General features: G+C 48.7%; 4 protein-coding genes across 4 annotated transcripts; 1 reads left to right on the forward strand and 3 right to left on the reverse strand.

Annotated features, from left to right (window-relative positions):
• Positions 1-302: 302 nt before the first annotated feature.
• On the forward strand, positions 303-1370 carry JR316_0012760 (uncharacterized protein; the record flags this gene model as incomplete). Its single annotated transcript, XM_047898379.1, has 5 exons — positions 303-386; positions 450-652; positions 717-931; positions 987-1227; positions 1283-1370. The coding sequence occupies 5 exons, from the start codon at positions 303-305 to the stop codon at positions 1368-1370; spliced, it is 831 nt and encodes a 276-aa protein (XP_047741927.1).
• A 307-nt stretch (positions 1371-1677) lies between these two features.
• On the reverse strand, positions 1678-2217 carry JR316_0012761 (uncharacterized protein; the record flags this gene model as incomplete). Its single annotated transcript, XM_047898380.1, has 1 exon — positions 1678-2217. The coding sequence occupies one exon, from the start codon at positions 2215-2217 to the stop codon at positions 1678-1680; it is 540 nt and encodes a 179-aa protein (XP_047741928.1).
• Positions 2218-10574: 8357 nt separating this feature from the next.
• On the reverse strand, positions 10575-14482 carry JR316_0012762 (uncharacterized protein; the record flags this gene model as incomplete). Its single annotated transcript, XM_047898381.1, has 2 exons — positions 10575-11117; positions 12035-14482. 2 exons carry the CDS (start codon positions 14480-14482, stop codon positions 10575-10577), a joined length of 2991 nt encoding a protein of 996 aa, XP_047741929.1.
• A 1035-nt stretch (positions 14483-15517) lies between these two features.
• JR316_0012763 (uncharacterized protein) lies at positions 15518-19033 on the reverse strand (the record flags this gene model as incomplete). The annotated part of the gene is made up of 1 exon (XM_047898382.1): positions 15518-19033. The coding sequence occupies one exon, from the start codon at positions 19031-19033 to the stop codon at positions 15518-15520; it is 3516 nt and encodes a 1171-aa protein (XP_047741930.1).
• Positions 19034-19728: the final 695 nt, after the last annotated feature.

Raw genomic sequence — 19728 nt, forward strand, 5'->3', positions numbered from 1 at the left:
CCACGACTTCATCCCCACGTCACACGAAAGAACGACTGAATGAACGCAATGTGTTGTATATGTATGTTACATTCACGTTAGATGTACTTGTGAATTGTACTATGTGTTCTGAAGGGGTGAATAAACAGGGCTTTCACGCCTACCCATACTTTTGGCCTTGGCTGAACAGCCTTTTGTCATTCCGATCAAACATCAAAATCTCAACAACTGGCATAGTACATTATCATCATCAACGACGCCGGTATATATAGCCTACACGTGCTATCTGATTTCTGTCGACGATACTTGTGTTTCTTCCCGCCATGACGGTGTCAAGAAAGTTTATCGATCTGATCTGGCAAGCCACTGCGAAATGGGCAAGCTGGGACCCAGGGTACGAAATCAAGGTGCGATGTCACACGCCGCAACAATATTAAGAGCTGCTAATTAACGATGATCATGAATTATAGGTGGGAGATTATGGAAAGATCGATAAGGCGACGGGCGTCTTTGAGAAAAAGGGCAATATTTACGTGAATACTGAAATTTTTACGGATGAAAATGTACGCAAAGTGGTACTGGATAACCCGCCCAAATATGCGCCCAGAGATGATCAATACATTGCAACATCTTCGAATGTGAAAAGGACAGAGTTGAAGCTCGAGCCTAATGTGTAGGTTTTTTTTTTCGTCAATTTTCTGTTGGAATAGTGTGTAGATGATTTTACTATGGTACAGGAATGTGGTTGGACTCGCCGAGGCTGCGATCAAAGGTGAATGGACGTTCGGCTCGAAGCGCGGTGCATTGTTGGTGATGGCCCAACCGCGCAGCGTGTACATTCCACACGGGATGCTCCTCGAGCATCTCGTCAAAGTCAAGGCTCTTGAAGATATGCATCTCGTCACGGAGGTGTTCTCATGCCCAGCCTATAGCTTGTACTTATCCAGCGGAAGTATGTCCATGGGTTTTCCAAATCTGATGTCGTATATTAATTCTGCGCTTTGTAGACGATGATGTAGTGAAGTTGGCATTGCTTGGATCGGCTCCGATACCGCATGTCCCGGGCGTAAGCGCGGGCGCTCGTGTAGGGATTGAGTGGTGGTCGCAGTTCACGACGGGTCTCTTTCGCCATGGACGTGAACCCCAAGGGGAAGACAGCTTCACGCCGCTGTATATGCTGAAGGAGATCAGGAAAAAGGGCTGGTTCAAGCGTGGACTGCCTCCGCCTGTCTATGAAGGGGATGACCTGTAAGTGACTATCCCGCTTTCTGTGAGTAATAGGTGATGTTTATAATCATAGTAGTTGGGAAGCCATTGAGCCTCCTTGGGAACATCTTGATGAAGAAGGAAATGAGGATACCTTTGAGGACACGGTAAGCCTGCTTTTGTAGTTTTCTTACTACCGTCAATCTAACGAGTTGTTACTGTGTAGGTTTTTGAATGATCAAAACTTCGTGGAACATAAATAGGTATATTATGTAGTGGGCTGGACAGTTGTATGTGGATTGGTTGTTGGTTTCTGTGCTTTGTGTAACCTTTTATTTGGCAATTTTTAACGTGTAAAATCGTCTGAAGTGCATATCAGTTCTCAAGGTAAATTGACAGACATAAAGATAACCAAGCGTATATAATTCCTAGCCTAATCATTGTGCTTATTCACGAGTTCATAACACTTTTTTATCCTAATACGTGACCGTATCAAGCACCGATGTGAACAAACATGACCCAATGCTCGATAGGAACCTTAGCCTTTCTCATTGCCCTCACAGCGTGGTTCAATGCCTCAGCTGAGTCTGTAAAACTCGGAGACCTTTCTGAGCTACGGAACATGTACCGATAGAACTCTTGCGAGATAGTTGGACCATCCTCATCGTTCATTTCCCACAGTGTGCCCACAACACTTCGGAATCCGCAGAACTGCATTGCTGCTGAGAGATGGATGTTTTCGTCCCGTGTATTGGCGTCCCCAGAAGCACTATGACATGCTGATAGAAAGGCGAACTCAGCATTGGGTAGTCTAGCCCGGATTACATCAAGAAGGGTCAAAGGTTTGTCGTAAAGCTCAAATGAGGCACGGAACGGTTGGCCTTTGTCCCCCAGCCGACCATGACATGCCAAATGTACCCAAGGGTGCTGCTTTAAACCACTAAGAACGGCGCGACGGGTAGCCTTTGGCCCCATAAGAACATTGGCGTGCTTGGCGTATCGCTGAATGTTTTCGCTTTCGTCTTCAACCATTTCCTGGCTGACCAACGATGAGCAGGTTAGGAACTCCCAGCGATTTAGATATGTTTGATCTGGATTTAATCAAAGCGGACAATGTCGACGTGTAGGAACATGTATAAATATCCGGGAGATTTCTTTTCCCTGGGATGTATGCACCGGCAGCGTGTATGGGCAAAGCGCTTAGATCAGATGTCGGACACCACCAAATACGCGCCATTAGAGGAATACCCAGTGCCCGTAGACTGTCAACAATCGGGGACACGATACCAGACCATATGTCCCTCAATAGCGGCACGATGACGCGGGAGAACCGAGACTTGTCGACGATGATGAGCCGTGTCGCGCTACGGGCGCGCACGCACAAGTCCAAGTTCCCACGATGTGCCGCAAACGGCAATGACCGGCCTTCCTGTTTACCCACGACGCTCGAAAACCCTTACGCACACCCCATCCACCTACGTCCACTTCAAAACACCCGGCTATAGTTCAGTCTCGTCCCCCCTTTACGCTCCCGACTTCCGTGAACCGCCATAGCCCACCCTCACAGAGCAACCGGGACTTTTCCCACGTGTCAACGGATTCCCACGCCCAGGCAAGCGCGATCGACTTAGACAAATTTCCAATACGCGCCGCCGCTGCATGCTCATTCGTTGATAAACCCCTTTCCCCAAGTTCCGGGACGGTTCTAGATCTACATTGGGTGAGGAGGGTTGCCAGGAGGCGTGTCACATATACCAGAGGGGTAGTAGTTCAGAGGTAGTTAGTTCTAGTGCACCACAGTACATCCTAGGAGAATCTACAAAAAATTCCCTCAGCTATCTCGTCGTCCTCAGCGTTTCCTGCGTTCCCCAAGCGTCAACCTTCGTACCCAGCGCATCCAGAATCTGTTGTATTCGTCCCCAGGAGTGATTCGAAGCTGTGTGGCAGCTTACATTCCTTAAAATCCTACTACACTTTACAGCCTTGTGGTTAGAAGTCCTTGTGAAGGAAACTCGCCACTTAACTGTTAGACGAGCGTTGGGTGTGTTGTAGGCCCGGCCACTGCATTTTGCTTGTTTCGCGCCCATCTCGCTCGCTAGCACATCATTTTGGAGCCCACCGCGAGGGTTCTTCAATCAACATTGAATCTTCAACCACATCTCGTACTCGTCAACCAGCCTTCCGCCAAACCATCGTTGCGGCATTCCAGTCGTCGTCTCTGTCATCCGATACCCCTCTCTTTGTAGAAGTCCCCGACTCCGACGCAACACACAACAATCTACCCTCTCCTCCATCACCTTTATTTGCTCCCTCGGATCTTCCTACTCCTTCTCCCACATCTTCAGTTTCGTCTTTTACCGCGTACTTTTCAACCCTTTCCATTCATCCTAATCGTTCTCCATCGCCTTCGTCTTCTTCTTCTTCCGGTTCTACTTTTTCCTTATCAAATTTTCATCCGACTTCCTCTACCATCATGGCCACTCGTATGCCGGCTCGTGGTGATCGCACCGCACCTTCGTTTGACCCTGCAAAACCACGCGAACTTCGCCGCTACTTCGATGACCTCGAGTATCTGTTCTCTGGGGCCAATGTCACGGCTGAAACCGAGAAAAAGAAGCATGCTGTTCGATACGTGAGTGTGGATGTAGCAGATATTTGGGAGACTCTCCCAGAGTTTGCAGACGACACGCAAACGTATGAGGACTTCAAGACCGCAATTCTAGGACTGTATCCCGCAGCGGATGACCAGTATCGATATTCGCTAGGTGATATGGACCTACTCATTGGCACACGTCAGCGTTTGGGTATCCAGTCACTTGCGGATCTGGCAGAGTATCACACACAGTTCATTGCGGTCACGACGTTCCTTAAATCGAAAGGGCTGCTTTCAGATCTTGAGCAGAAGCGCGCCTTTGTTCGAGGCTTTCCACCTGCGCTTTGGGCACAAGTCTCGCAACGTCTCCAGCTCAAGGACCTAGATCATCTCCCGGACAGGCCCTACGAGATTGTTGATGTCCAAGCGGCCGCGCGCTTCGTTCTTCACGGTACTCACACCATCCACGTCAATGCAGTCTCGTCCTCGCAACCACCCGTCGTCCCTGATGCACCTGTCAAAACGGAGCAGTTGAGCGATATCCTCAACGAATTCAAGAAGAGTCTTGTGGATGCTTTGGCATCTGCATCGCGCCCTCGCTCTGGAGCATCAGCTGACACTGGACCTCGCGATTTGAAGTGTAATTTCTGCGGGAAGGATCACTTCATTCGCAACTGCGATTTGGTGAATGAGTACGAGCGTGCGGGTAAGGTGAAACGCAACGTGGATAACAAGGTGGTTTTGCCAAGCGGCGCTTTTGTTCCAAGCAGCATCCCAGGCAATTTGCTTAAGGATCGTGTGGACGAATGGCATCGTCGCAACCCCGGACAGCTAGGAGTTGCCAGCCTCTCTAACGCAATGTTGGATGCTGGTACACTTTCTGGTGGTTCTGGGACCCGTGCATCAACGCAGACTGTCCAACAGTTCACGCTGTCGGATAGAATTGCGCTTGTGGAAGCAGAGCTTTTGGCACTGCGTGCACGTCAAGCTGGCAACCAGTTGGGTGTTCGTACTCGTGCTCAAGTCGCTCGTGAGGCTGAGAGACCCAGCAACCCTTCAGATGACGCTTCAATCGCCACTCAGCCTTCGTCTCAATCAGCCTCAGTGTCTCCGCCCTCCTCGCACGATGAATCCGCTACAAACTCCACCAGCAACACGTCTAGCACTGCACCAGTCAATAATGGGCCCGAGCACCCGTTTCGCGACGTTAGAGATGCCTCGTACCTGCCGCCGCAGATGAGAAACGTTGCTGCTTTGCCCAAGCCTGCTCCCAAGAAGCCTGAGCCTGCATATCGCACTGCTGCGCCTATTCAGGACTCTGCCGTCGTTTCTGCTATTTACAATCGATCACTGGAAGCACCTATCACACTTACTCAGAGGGAGCTGCTTTCTATCGCTCCTGATGTACGTGCACAGTATCGAGAAGCGACCACGGCCAAGCGAAATGCAAATGCGGACACAACACATGGGGTGGCAGCACTAGAGCAAGACAGGAAGCTCGAGCGTATGTACAATGTTGCACACTCATTGCCGGGTTCGGTTCCTATTGTCGCTAGTCAACACCGCTCTCCACCAGACGGCGCATTGGTGATTCCCGACCCGATTGAGCAGTACTATCGCTCATTGCGACCTGGAGAGGAAGCTGATCCCGACCACATTTTTGTTGCAAAGGATTCGGCGGCGCAGCGCGCTATTCACCCCATCGTCGATAACTGCCTAAAGGTTGAGTGTATTCTCGATCCTGGGTGTCAAGTAATTGCGATGTCGGAGGAAGTTTGCCACGCACTCTCACTTGTGTACGACCCGTCGATCACCTCGAACTTTCAGTCAGCCAACGCCACATATAACCGCTCACTAGGTCTTGCGCGCAACGTGCCATTCCGTATAGGCGACCTGACAATTTATATGCAGTGTCATATCCTAAGGGATGTTGCCTACGACATTCTATTTGGCAGACCTTTTGACATCCTGACTGAAAGCATCGTCAGGAACTTTAGTAACGAGGATCAGACCATAACCATTCGTGATCCGAATACTGGTCGAGTTGCTACTGTTCCTACGGTACCGCGAGGTGCGATGCCCCGTATACATGCTCGAGGACATGCACACGAGGATTTTCGCGTATCGAGGGGTTAAGCGCCGATGTCTCTCAACTAGCGCTTGTGATCAGTGTCAAAAGTGGTCGCTTGCGTGTTGAGGCCGTCAAGGAGCTTGACTCCTCGGTACCACTTTCCCTTTCTTATTTTTCTGCTTGTGACTATGATTTTGTTTCAAACTTAGACAATGGTTTTATTAACACTTCGAACCGTCATTTGAGGGCGCCTTTATCAAATTATTCTCTTTATTCGCACGAGGAATTTTTAACCTCACGTTATTCAAACACGGGCACTTATATAGACCACGGACACTTAGGTACAAACGATTCTGATTTCAACATTGATTTTTCCTCATATTTTGGGTCCTATTCTTTCAAACCTTTCGCTAGTATACACTCTTTTTCAACGGGCACTGTAGATACACATTTTGTTTCTTTTAACCATTCGTTCCATTTGTCTTCTCAATTTTTGGACTCTCCTTCCCTCCCTTACTCTGTCTTCGCTGCCACCAAGAAGAGGTACAAGCCGGTCGCTCGTCGGACCCGTCCTGTCTATGGAGAGTTACCTGAGAAATACCGCATTGTGCGGGACATCAAAGGCGACCCTCTTGCAACACTTCCCTTGCTATCACCACAACCACCTCCTTTTGCACCAACAGGTCGCTACACAGAGGACCGTATGAAGCTTTTCGACGCCGCGCATCGTCCTGGTTTTTTGTGGCCGGCCGAACGTAGCCTGATGCACCATTTTATGATGCTGCACCAGGATGCCTTTGCCTGGAATGACACAGAGCGTGGACACTTTAGGGAAGACTTCTTTCCTCCAGTGGAGATGCCCGTCGTACCGCATAAGCCATGGATTGTTCGTAATCGCCCCATTCCGCCAGGAATCTATGACGAGCTTTGCAAGCTGCTCCAGAAGAAGCTTGACGCTGGAGTACTCGAAAAATCGTGCGCTTCTTACCGTGGCGGTTGGTTCGCAGTCGTCAAAAAGGATGGCCATTCTTTGCGTATCGTGCAGTCTCTAGAGCCGCTGAACGCAGTCACAATTGCACATTCAGGTGTGCCTCCGTTTACTGAGCAAGTTGCGGAGCAGTTTGCAGCTCTAGCCTGCGTCGGACTCCTCGATTTATTCGTAGGATACGATGAGCGTGCGCTGGCCGAATCCTCACGCGATTATACGACGTTTCAGACTCCCTTTGGTGCTCTCCGTTTGACCACCCTACCTATGGGTTGGACGAACTCGGTTCCCATTTTTCATGACGACGTTACACATATTCTCCAGCCAGAGATTCCTCACACCACCGTGCCATATATTGATGATGTGCCGGTTAAGGGCCCTCGCTCTCGTTACATCCTTCCTAATGGCGAGTTTGAAACCCTTGCAGAGAATCCTGGTATCCGTCGTTTTGTGTGGGAGCACTTTCAAGGACTGAATCGTGTTGTGCAGCACATGAAGTACTCGGGTGGTACGTTCTCGGGTCTCAAGTCGATTCTCTGCGCTCCAGAAGTTACAATCTTGGGGCACCGCTGTACGTATGAGGGTCGGTTACCAGACTTATCGCGTGTAGCGGCAGTATCGAACTGGGGACCCTGTAAGGACCTATCCGATGTGCGTAGCTTCCTTGGGACTATAGGTGTTGGCAGGATCTTCATCCGTAACTTTGCTCATCGAGCACATCATCTTGTCAAACTCACGCGTAAGGGTCAAGAGTTTGAGTGGGGCACTGATCAAGTTAACGCGCAAGAGGATCTCAAGCAGGCATTGTTACGATCTCCAGCACTGCGGCCCATTGATTATACCTCAACGGCACCAGTCATTGTCTCAGTGGACACCTCACACATTGCGGTTGGTTACATCCTTGCGCAGTGCGATCCAGAGAACCCTAAAGTCAGGTACTTTGCTCGTTTTGGGTCGATAACGTTGAATGACCGCGAGTCGCGTTATTCGCAACCAAAGCTTGAGCTCTATGGCTTTTTCCTCACGTTGCGAGCGCTCAAACTCTATATCATTGGTGTCAGGAACTTGGTGGTCGAGGTCGATGCAAAGTACATCAAGGGTATGCTGTCAAACCCCGATATTGCACCGTCTGCGAGTGTAAACCGTTGGATATGCGCGATTTTGATGTTCCATTTCGAACTAGTTCACGTACCCGGCACGCACCATGGCCCAGATGGATTGTCACGGCGGAAATTGCAGCCAGGCGACGAGACGAGCGAAGAAGACGACTTTGAGGACTGGATAGATCGTGTGCATGGTTTTATGCATGTTATCAACCCTGTTACGCAGTACACATCCGTACAGCCTCCCCTCGTCATTTACAGCTCTTCTATTGACGTTGAACAAACCATTGTTGATGAACCGCCTCCACTCGCACCCTCTACAGATGACCCACTGCCCTATTCGACAATTCCTCGCTCTGTCAACGCTCAGAAGGCAGATGACCGAGTGTTGTTGGTTTTCCAATGGCACCTGGACTTGAAGCGCCCTGACGACATGGCGGACAGCGACTATGCAAAGTTCCTTCGCTACTGCACCGAGTTTTTCGTTGATTCCGGCAAGCTTTGGAGAAAAGAAGCGCGTGGATATCACAAACTTGTTGTATGGACCCCACGACGTATGTTGCTGCTTTCGATGGCACATAATGATGTTGGACATCATGGGTTCTTTGCAACGCATGCGCTTCTTTCAGAGCGGTATTGGTGGCCGTTTATGGCGTTCGATATCTCTTGGTTTGTTCGCACATGTCATCTATGTCAGCTGCGACAGACCCGGAACGTGCTAATCCCACCTACTGTTGCGACACCCGCACCGCTCTTTGCCAAAGTGTACCTCGATACCATGCACCTTCCACCCTCTGGCGGTTTCAAGTACATCACTCAGGCGCGTTGCAGCTTGATTCACTTCGTTGAATGGTGCATGCTTCGTCGTGAGACAGGCAAAGCCATAGGCGATTGGATTATGCGCGATCTGATTTGCCGCTATGGTACATTGGTCGAGATTGTGACGGACAACGGACCTCCAATTGTGAAGGCAATAGAGTACCTGGCTAAAAGGTACCATATTGTTCACATTCGCATATCGGGTTACAATTCAAGGGCAAATGGAATTGCAGAGCGACCTCACTTTGATGTGCGGCAGGCACTGTTCAAGGTCTGTGGAGGCGACCAGGACAAGTGGTCTCGTGCAGCGTTCCACATTTTCTGGGCGGATCGCGTCACTGTACGCCGTCGTATGGGTTGCTCGCCGTATTTTGGGTTGACCGGGACTCAACCATTGCTGCCACTGGACATCTCAGAAGCTAATTATTTGCTCCCACCACCAGATAGTGTGCTATCGTCCACTGATCTCATTGCTCGCCGTGCGGTCGCCCTTTCCAAGCGTCGTGAAGACTTGGAAAAGCTGCATTCAAAGGTTTTTGAGGCTCGTGTAGCAGCCGCCATTCGCTTCGAGCGCGAGAACGCCCACAACATTCAAGACTTCGACTTCAAACTCGGGGATTTGGTGCTTATCCGCAATACACGAATCGAGAAGTCGCTGAACCGCAAGATGCGTGCGCGCTATCTTGGGCCCCTGATAGTCATTTCTCGAAACCGTGGTGGCGCTTACATTCTTGCAGAGCTTGACGGCACACTTCTACATCGTCCAATTGCGGCGTTTCGGGTGGTTCCATATTTTGCTCGTCAAACTATTGGCCTGCCCCCACTCGAAGAACTGCTCGATGTGTCCATGCGCAGACTGCGTGAGCTCGAAGAATCCCATGCAGCGGACCAGGTGAATGGACGTTCGGCTCGAAGCGCGGTGCATTGTTGGTGATGGCCCAACCGCGCAGCGTGTACATTCCACACGGGATGCTCCTCGAGCATCTCGTCAAAGTCAAGGCTCTTGAAGATATGCATCTCGTCACGGAGGTGTTCTCATGCCCAGCCTATAGCTTGTACTTATCCAGCGGAAGTATGTCCATGGGTTTTCCAAATCTGATGTCGTATATTAATTCTGCGCTTTGTAGACGATGATGTAGTGAAGTTGGCATTGCTTGGATCGGCTCCGATACCGCATGTCCCGGGCGTAAGCGCGGGCGCTCGTGTAGGGATTGAGTGGTGGTCGCAGTTCACGACGGGTCTCTTTCGCCATGGACGTGAACCCCAAGGGGAAGACAGCTTCACGCCGCTGTATATGCTGAAGGAGATCAGGAAAAAGGGCTGGTTCAAGCGTGGACTGCCTCCGCCTGTCTATGAAGGGGATGACCTGTAAGTGACTATCCCGCTTTCTGTGAGTAATAGGTGATGTTTATAATCATAGTAGTTGGGAAGCCATTGAGCCTCCTTGGGAACATCTTGATGAAGAAGGAAATGAGGATACCTTTGAGGACACGGTAAGCCTGCTTTTGTAGTTTTCTTACTACCGTCAATCTAACGAGTTGTTACTGTGTAGGTTTTTGAATGATCAAAACTTCGTGGAACATAAATAGGTATATTATGTAGTGGGCTGGACAGTTGTATGTGGATTGGTTGTTGGTTTCTGTGCTTTGTGTAACCTTTTATTTGGCAATTTTTAACGTGTAAAATCGTCTGAAGTGCATATCAGTTCTCAAGGTAAATTGACAGACATAAAGATAACCAAGCGTATATAATTCCTAGCCTAATCATTGTGCTTATTCACGAGTTCATAACACTTTTTTATCCTAATACGTGACCGTATCAAGCACCGATGTGAACAAACATGACCCAATGCTCGATAGGAACCTTAGCCTTTCTCATTGCCCTCACAGCGTGGTTCAATGCCTCAGCTGAGTCTGTAAAACTCGGAGACCTTTCTGAGCTACGGAACATGTACCGATAGAACTCTTGCGAGATAGTTGGACCATCCTCATCGTTCATTTCCCACAGTGTGCCCACAACACTTCGGAATCCGCAGAACTGCATTGCTGCTGAGAGATGGATGTTTTCGTCCCGTGTATTGGCGTCCCCAGAAGCACTATGACATGCTGATAGAAAGGCGAACTCAGCATTGGGTAGTCTAGCCCGGATTACATCAAGAAGGGTCAAAGGTTTGTCGTAAAGCTCAAATGAGGCACGGAACGGTTGGCCTTTGTCCCCCAGCCGACCATGACATGCCAAATGTACCCAAGGGTGCTGCTTTAAACCACTAAGAACGGCGCGACGGGTAGCCTTTGGCCCCATAAGAACATTGGCGTGCTTGGCGTATCGCTGAATGTTTTCGCTTTCGTCTTCAACCATTTCCTGGCTGACCAACGATGAGCAGGTTAGGAACTCCCAGCGATTTAGATATGTTTGATCTGGATTTAATCAAAGCGGACAATGTCGACGTGTAGGAACATGTATAAATATCCGGGAGATTTCTTTTCCCTGGGATGTATGCACCGGCAGCGTGTATGGGCAAAGCGCTTAGATCAGATGTCGGACACCACCAAATACGCGCCATTAGAGGAATACCCAGTGCCCGTAGACTGTCAACAATCGGGGACACGATACCAGACCATATGTCCCTCAATAGCGGCACGATGACGCGGGAGAACCGAGACTTGTCGACGATGATGAGCCGTGTCGCGCTACGGGCGCGCACGCACAAGTCCAAGTTCCCACGATGTGCCGCAAACGGCAATGACCGGCCTTCCTGTTTACCCACGACGCTCGAAAACCCTTACGCACACCCCATCCACCTACGTCCACTTCAAAACACCCGGCTATAGTTCAGTCTCGTCCCCCCTTTACGCTCCCGACTTCCGTGAACCGCCATAGCCCACCCTCACAGAGCAACCGGGACTTTTCCCACGTGTCAACGGATTCCCACGCCCAGGCAAGCGCGATCGACTTAGACAAATTTCCAATACGCGCCGCCGCTGCATGCTCATTCGTTGATAAACCCCTTTCCCCAAGTTCCGGGACGGTTCTAGATCTACATTGGGTGAGGAGGGTTGCCAGGAGGCGTGTCACATATACCAGAGGGGTAGTAGTTCAGAGGTAGTTAGTTCTAGTGCACCACAGTACATCCTAGGAGAATCTACAAAAAATTCCCTCAGCTATCTCGTCGTCCTCAGCGTTTCCTGCGTTCCCCAAGCGTCAACCTTCGTACCCAGCGCATCCAGAATCTGTTGTATTCGTCCCCAGGAGTGATTCGAAGCTGTGTGGCAGCTTACATTCCTTAAAATCCTACTACACTTTACAGCCTTGTGGTTAGAAGTCCTTGTGAAGGAAACTCGCCACTTAACTGTTAGACGAGCGTTGGGTGTGTTGTAGGCCCGGCCACTGCATTTTGCTTGTTTCGCGCCCATCTCGCTCGCTAGCACATCAACGATGTGGGCAAGGAGGTCTTTAGTCTGGATATGTGCCAGGGGGACTAGGACGGGGGGACCATTGCGGACAATGATAATTGCATCGCACCGATATTTGCTGACGTTTATAAGTATCGCCGGTCCATTCTCAGCGGCTAGTTGAAGTGTTCTGAATGGAGCGGCTTGTAAAAAGTTTTCAAACCCGTCAATTTTGCGAATAGCTGTGATTACCTCTTCCCATTCCTCTGATAGAATGCGATGGCTACGAGCTTGATTATCTAGAAACCATTCTGTTGTTGACCCTGCCCCATCATTCGTCCATTTCCTTGAGAGAAGAACAAGATGTTCTAACTGAGAACCGAGTATTTCGAGACGGTCAGCAAGCTCACCACCTTGCTCAACTTGTCGAAGTTGCTCCAGAGGATATTTATATGCGTCAACCTTGGACCAAAGTATGGCCCTTCCCTGTTCTAAAAGCTCAACGGCCAGCTCGAGGTCCCCTGCGGAGATGGCAGCAGAAGCAGCATCTGATGCTAGAGATCTCGGAACGTTGGCAGTGGCCAGAAACCTTTGTTGTGATTCGACATTCCCATGGGAAATCAAGCATCGATGGACAAGCTGTAGGCATGCTTTGCACGCAGTTAGAAGGGATTTGTGTTCCCTAGTTCTTGCTTCATTCATCCAAAAGATAGCGGCGGTGAGTCTGTGCGATGGAATGGACGTTCCATCACTTGTTGCATCTTCATATAACTGGAACGCTTCTTGAAAGTCCTTAGACTTCTGATTTTTCTCAAAGCGAGACAGCAGGGCATTAGCCAGGGAGCGAAGAGACCTAGACCTGTCTGGATGACCAGGAGGGCGTAGGTCATCGACCACGCTACGGTGTGTCGAGATTGACTCTTCAATATCCTTCGATTCACCTATTTCCTTGTAGTAACTGAAAAGAGCATCGGCGAAGTTTGTCAACATGAGTGCGCGATTTGGATGAGCCGGAGGAAGTATACTGAGTGATTTGCGGTGCAGTTGAATCGCCTCGCTAAGATCCTCTAGCCTCCTGCGATTATCATAGCGAGTGTGCAGAGCACATGCCAGGTTTGTCAGAGATATTGGGTGTATTGGGTTCCCTGAAGGACAGAGTTCAATAGCTTCACGATGGTATGCGACTGAATTGTCAATATCATCTTCTCTTCCTAATCGCTCATAACGAACCATAAGAGCGTTCGCAAGGTTTTCGAGGGAGTAGAAACGGTGTGGGTTTCCAGTAGGACAGAAGCTAAGCGACTCTTGTAGGCATATAATGGCCTCCTCAATGTCTGACAGGTTTTCCAGATGATTATAACGGCTTTGAAGAGCTGCTGCAAAGTCGGTAAGTGAGCTGGGATGATTTGGATGCCCAACCGGGCGCAAGCTCAGCACTTCTCTGCGATAAGATATAGCATCTTCAACCTCTTCCACCCTCCCAGTATGATTATACAGAGCCTGGAGCGCGTCTGAAAGGGTTGAGAGGAAATTGGCCCTATGTGGATTACTGGGTAAAGTGATTGAAAGCGCTTCACGGCCGTAGGAGATCGCCTTCTCTATGTCATTGATATCGCCCATTTGATCATAGCGTGTTTTGAGTGAGTCACAGAGATTGTTTAATGCGGAATATCGTCGTGGATTTTCAGGGGGAGTGATTGAGAGTACTTTTTCATAGTATGTTATTGAATCCGCGAGGTCCTGCGGCCCTCCTGACGAGACATATCGGCAGTGGAGGGCATTGGCAAAGTTGTTTATACAATCTCTATATGTTGGATGGTCGGAAGACAATAATTCAAGAAGCTCGTGGTAGTATGAGACTGCTTCGTTGAGATCCTCCATTCTACCCACTTGATCATAGCGAGTTTGAAGGGAATATGCCAGATTATTCAAAGACAGATCACGGTCGGGATTGCCAGGCGGACGGAGTCCAAGTGCTTCGCGGTGAGAAGAAATGGCCAGGTCCAGATCCTCTGCCAATCCTGAGCTCTGATAACGCATGATATGTCCATTTGCGAAATTATCCAGGTGTGCTGAGCGACGGGGGTGGCCAGGAGGACAGAGAATAAGCGATTCCCGAGTACAAGCGATGGATTCCTCCAAGTCTTCCTTCGATCCCATGTGTTCATATCGCATCTGAAGAGCATTGGAGAGGTTATAGAGAGTTCTTGGGCGATTTGAATCTCCCGGAGGATGAAGATCCACACATTCATGATAGTGAACTATAGCCTCGTCCAATAAATCAACCGAACCAGATTGATCATAGAAGGTGGTAAGGGCGTTGGCGAGACTCATGAGGGAGGTTGGTCTATCTGGATGCCCAGGGGGACATTCATCGAGTGCTTTGCGACAAATACCTATCGTGTCTCCCGTTAAATTTGCCATTCTTCAGCAACGCGAAAGCCAGCAGAATAACTAATCTCAAAACTGTTTAGAATTAATGATAAGCCTCGTAAAAGTGAGAGATAAAATGTCATATACTTACCTGATGGTGGACAGGAGCAAGAGCGGTTGATTTTCGTCTCCGATGTGAACGTGTTTTAACCGCTCACCTCATCTGTGTATGTGTGTTCCTTTAAACTCCGCAGCCGATCCAGGCCTAGGTACGCGAGTATCCCACCCGAGCGCAACCCACATCAGACCAGTGATTTTTGTTTGGGCAATATGATTATGTATCATTAATTTACAAGTAAGAAACAATTCGAGGAGAAGTTCACGGATTGGAAGGTGCATGTCCCGGAAACTTGATGTCCACTTTAGCAGCTTGTTACATTGATACACACAACGAGGAACCCACAGGACTGCCAAGTGCCAACAGTTACTCGGGTGCCGACGCGCCGGCCGAGAAGAATGCAATATGAAACACATTTTCGCCATCTACATAATCCTTCAAGCTTCACCACGCATTCACACTAGTTGTGCTGGACTTGACTTACGTCGACTTTGCACTCGAATTCACTGGAGCCTGACCAGCGGGGCCTCCTTACTATATTCCCCAGCTTAACATTGACGATACTTGTCCTCACCACAACGTTCTTCTCATCTTCGAATGTCTTCCAATATTCAGCTCGTCGACTTTGTCCCATCGAATGCCTCTACATTGAATATGGACATGGCCGCGACGACAATGGAAACAGAGTGTGCTGGTTCTGACATCGAGGCCGGCATAAATCAATGCGGTGTCTTGGGTGGTTTCCAGTGTATCAAGAAGAATTCTAGAATATATTGTGAGGTGTAGTCGAGGGAACGCATTCAATTCGAGGTTCATATTGTTACACAGAGTACAAAAGAAAAATATTGGTCAACAACATTACGGAGAAACAGACGGAATTATGCGCCGGTATGAACGAACATAATCCAACGTTCCGGGGGTATCTTGTTTTTCCTCATCGTCCTGATAGCAGAATACAGAGCCTCAGCCGAATCTCTGAAATCCGCCTTCTCTCCATTCCTATACATATACTCATAAAACGCCCTTGCAATAGTCGGTCCATCTCCATCCTCCATCTCCCACAGCGTCCCAACGACACTGCGGAAACCACAGAACTGCAACGCTGCCGATAAATGTATGCTCTCGTCAGGCGTCAAAATTCCACCCGCTGCGCTGTGGCATGCAGACAGAAACGCTAGTTCGGCATTGGGTAGCTTTGCACGGATCAAGTCAAGGAGTGTCAGTTTTCCACCTGAAAGTTCGAAATGCGTGCGGAATAGCTGGTTGTACTCTCCTAAGTTACCATGGCACGCAAGATGGGCCCATGAATGTTCTTTCAGAGCACTAAGAACAATGTCGGGGGTTGCTTCTTGACCCATTAGAATGCTGGCTTGATATCCATGCATCTTAATAGCGTCAACCTCGTCCTGAATGCTTTGGAGGTCGGGCCCAGGCTGGCCCACCACCAGCAACTTTGGAACCTGCAATGACTGAACTACGTTCTCCCTCGCTCTGATCAACGACGATAAAGTCGACGTGTAGGATGACAGATATATGTCCGGTAAGTTCTTCTGGCCAGGCCTGTACGGACCCGCTGCGTGTATTGGCAGTGCACACAGCATATCCGTTGGACACCACCAGATGCGCGATTTGTACGGCACCCTCAGCTTGTTCAACTGTTCCACTACAGGACACACAATCAAATCCCACAACCTCCTGAGGACTGTGACGATCTGTCTTGAGAAACGGTATTGATTAACCTGTATCAAAAGCTCCCGCAATTTGTCCAATGAAGGAAGAGGGACGAGAATGGGTAAACTATCTTTGATCATGATTATCGCATCGCAGCAAAAGATGCCCATGTTGAGGACTATGACAGGTCCTTCGGCAGCGGCCAATTGAAGTCTTTTGAACGGCAGAGCCTGTAGAAAGTTTTCAAATCTGGGAAGGTTTCGAATCTGCTCTACTGTTTCTTCCCATTTCTCTGAAAGTACGCGATGTCTCTTCATCTGCGTGTCAAAAACATTCCAAGAATTGATGCCTTGTTTTCCAATCATTCCACCATGTGATTCGAAAACAATTCCATTAAGCTGCGAGTTCAACAACTCCAGACGATCAGCCAGTTCAGCGCCACCTGAGATCTGCTGGAGCTCTTCAAGTGAGGTTTTGTAGTTGTTAACTTTAGCCCATAATATTGCTCTGCCTTGTTCAAGAAACTCGACCGCCAATTTGAGGTTACCTGCCATGATAGCAAACGAAGCAGCATCGGACGCCAAAGTGCTCGGAATCTTGAACTTAGAGGTGGCCAAAAACCTGTGCTGCGACTCCAGATTTCCTTGAAACATAGAAGAGCGATGAAGAAGCTCCAAAGATAGTTTACATGCCCTCATAACAGATTGGTGCGTGTACCTATTTGCCAAATACATCCATCGGACAGCAGCAATGAGGCGATTAAGTGAAGGGGACATAGCATGCCCTGCAGCTTGCTCATACATCCTGAAAGCCTCTTCACGGTCATCAATGTTCCCAAACTTCTGAAATCGTGAGTTAAGTACATCCCCAAGCGTCTTCAGAAAGCTCGAAAACCCTGAATGACCAGTAGGAAGAAGACGGAGCGCTTGACGGCCAAGCTCAACCGCTTCATTCACATTCTGTTCCTCGGGATGATTTGATAGAACATCGGCGAGGTTGTGGATGGATAATGAGTATTGGAGGTGACCGGCTGGTATATTTTCCAGCGATTCGCATAGGAGTTGGATTGCTTGTTCGAGGTCTTCTAGAGCATTCAGACGAATGTACCGCGCTTGCAGTGCGCTCGCAAGATTTGTTAGAGACATGTATCGCAAAGGGTGGCCAAGCGATTGCATTTCAAGCGCCTCTCGATGCAAAGTGATCGAATTGTCCAAATCATCAACTCTATTCAAAAGCTTGTACCGATTCTGAAAAATACTTCCAAAGTTATTCAGTAAAACCGAGAGCTGCATGTTTCCTCTGGATTCCAGTCGAAGGCCATCATTGAGAAATGAAATCGCCTCATCTAGATCTTCAACAGTGCCCAATCGCTCATAGCGAGTTTGCAGTGCATTTATGAAATTGCACAAAGAAGAATATCGCCCGTCCCCGGATGGTGACAACTCCATTGATACTCTGTGAAGTGAGATACACTCTTCCAAGTCCTCCATCAATCCCAGATGGATGAAGCGAAGGTGAAACGCGCTTGCAAGGTGGTTCAAGGCCCCTGCGCGCTCAATGTGTTTCTCATTGTATAGAGAAAGAGCTTCCTGACGGTATGTCAATAACTTTTCTAAATCCTCGGTCTCGCCAAAGAGTTCATATCGAATATGAATGGCGTTGGCGATATTGTTAAGAGGCTTTGCACGTTCATGGTGACCTGACGGATATATATTGATTGCTTCGTGGAAGTAGGCGATTGCCTCTTCCAGGTCATTTATTGAACCCAATGCGTTATACCGAGTTAGAAGACTGTTGGCAATGGTATTCAAGGACGTTGCACGCAGGGGGGTGGGGAATGGATGCAATTTAAGCGTTTCCCGAGTATATGAAATGGCTTGTGCGATATCATCGATATTTCCAATCCGTTCATACCGCTTTCTACGAGAAATAGAGAAATTGACCAACGTAAGTGAACGTAGGGGGTGTCCGGCAGGGCAGAAATCAAGTGCCTTTTGGTGGAGCCCCATAGCTTCATCCAAATCCTTGATTTCACCGAAACGATTATAACGAGCCATGATCATAGCTGCAAGTGAGTCAAAACATCTCGAATGTTCTGGGTGGTTACCAGGACATATCTTGAGCGACTCCCGAACACTAGAGATACACTGCTCCAGATCCACAATATTCCCACGTTGCTCATATCGAATGATGAGACAACTGGCAAGTCCGTTCAGAGCCCCTTGTCGATTGGGGTGTCCAGTGGTGCAAATTGTTTGCAGTTCTTTATATGCTAATATTGCCCCTTCCAAGTCCCAAACACTACCCCGCCGCTCATAGCGACATTTAAGTGCTTGACCTACCCCCAACAAAGCGATGGAGCGACTATGGTCGCCAGGTGGACGGAGAGAAAGGGATTCAAGATGGTAAGTGATTGCATCGTGGACGTCCTTCATTTGTTTCATCCGGTCAAATCGAATAAGAAGCATGTTAGCGAGGTTATTGAGACACTCCGGATTTGTTGGGGGATGTGCAACATAGATTGAGAGTGCCTTACGCTGCGCTGCAATCGCTTCGTCAAGGATTTCACTTTTTCCAGAGTTCTTATAACGGGTCAAGAAAGCGGTTGAGATCCTATCCAGATATGCTGCATGGTCAAGAGCGTCTACAGGAACAATATTGGCATCTCCAGGAGTATTATGATGGAATATGATGTTACCTTGTTCACTGCTATCGTCTTGCATGGTTTCAACGTTATCTTGCCTGGATATTTTATTCTTGTAGTTTTCGTCCGAAATACAAAGGAACTAAGCATATCAAGGTGAGTTAATGCACACTAGCAAATAATAATTGACTGACTGTCAGACTTTGTACAATACGAGTATAGCAGGAAAGAGTCCGAAAGACGGAAGATGGGTATGCTAGAGTATCCTCTTATCGATCCTGGGATCGTTCTGATCCTTGTCTTTCTTCAAACTCAGATACCAATCGCAAGCCGAGTTATACTTAGTGGACCAGTGCAGGTAGTTATTGATAAAATATTTTAATAATACATTACAAGACAGCCTTGGCATATTATGGATCATATTTTCGTTACACTTATGTATGTTGAGAAAGGACACCGGAATCGCAAGAAAGGGTGAAAGATATCTATCGGAGCCCGCAGTGAAGGTGAGTCAAGTTTAGGTTGGGTCATTGTTTCTCGCCGTCAAGATGGTTTTCTTAGTCACATGATCGCGACGCGTCTCGAGGACGCGTCACCAGCGCGACACAGCGAGATGACCAAAAACAGTAACAGAGACTTTGGATCTGAATACGTCGGCGTTTCAGTTATGCATGCCGAGTTCACAAGTTTGTACTCCTCCAATAGAATGTCAACTATATGATCAAGGTGGAAACTGACTCCTGGGTTCAGGTATGCCCACGCGCCGTCCCAGAA

Source organism: Psilocybe cubensis, chromosome 13 (assembly GCF_017499595.1).
Source record: "Psilocybe cubensis strain MGC-MH-2018 chromosome 13, whole genome shotgun sequence".
In the NCBI taxonomy this organism is placed as follows: domain Eukaryota; kingdom Fungi; phylum Basidiomycota; class Agaricomycetes; order Agaricales; family Agrocybaceae; genus Psilocybe; species Psilocybe cubensis.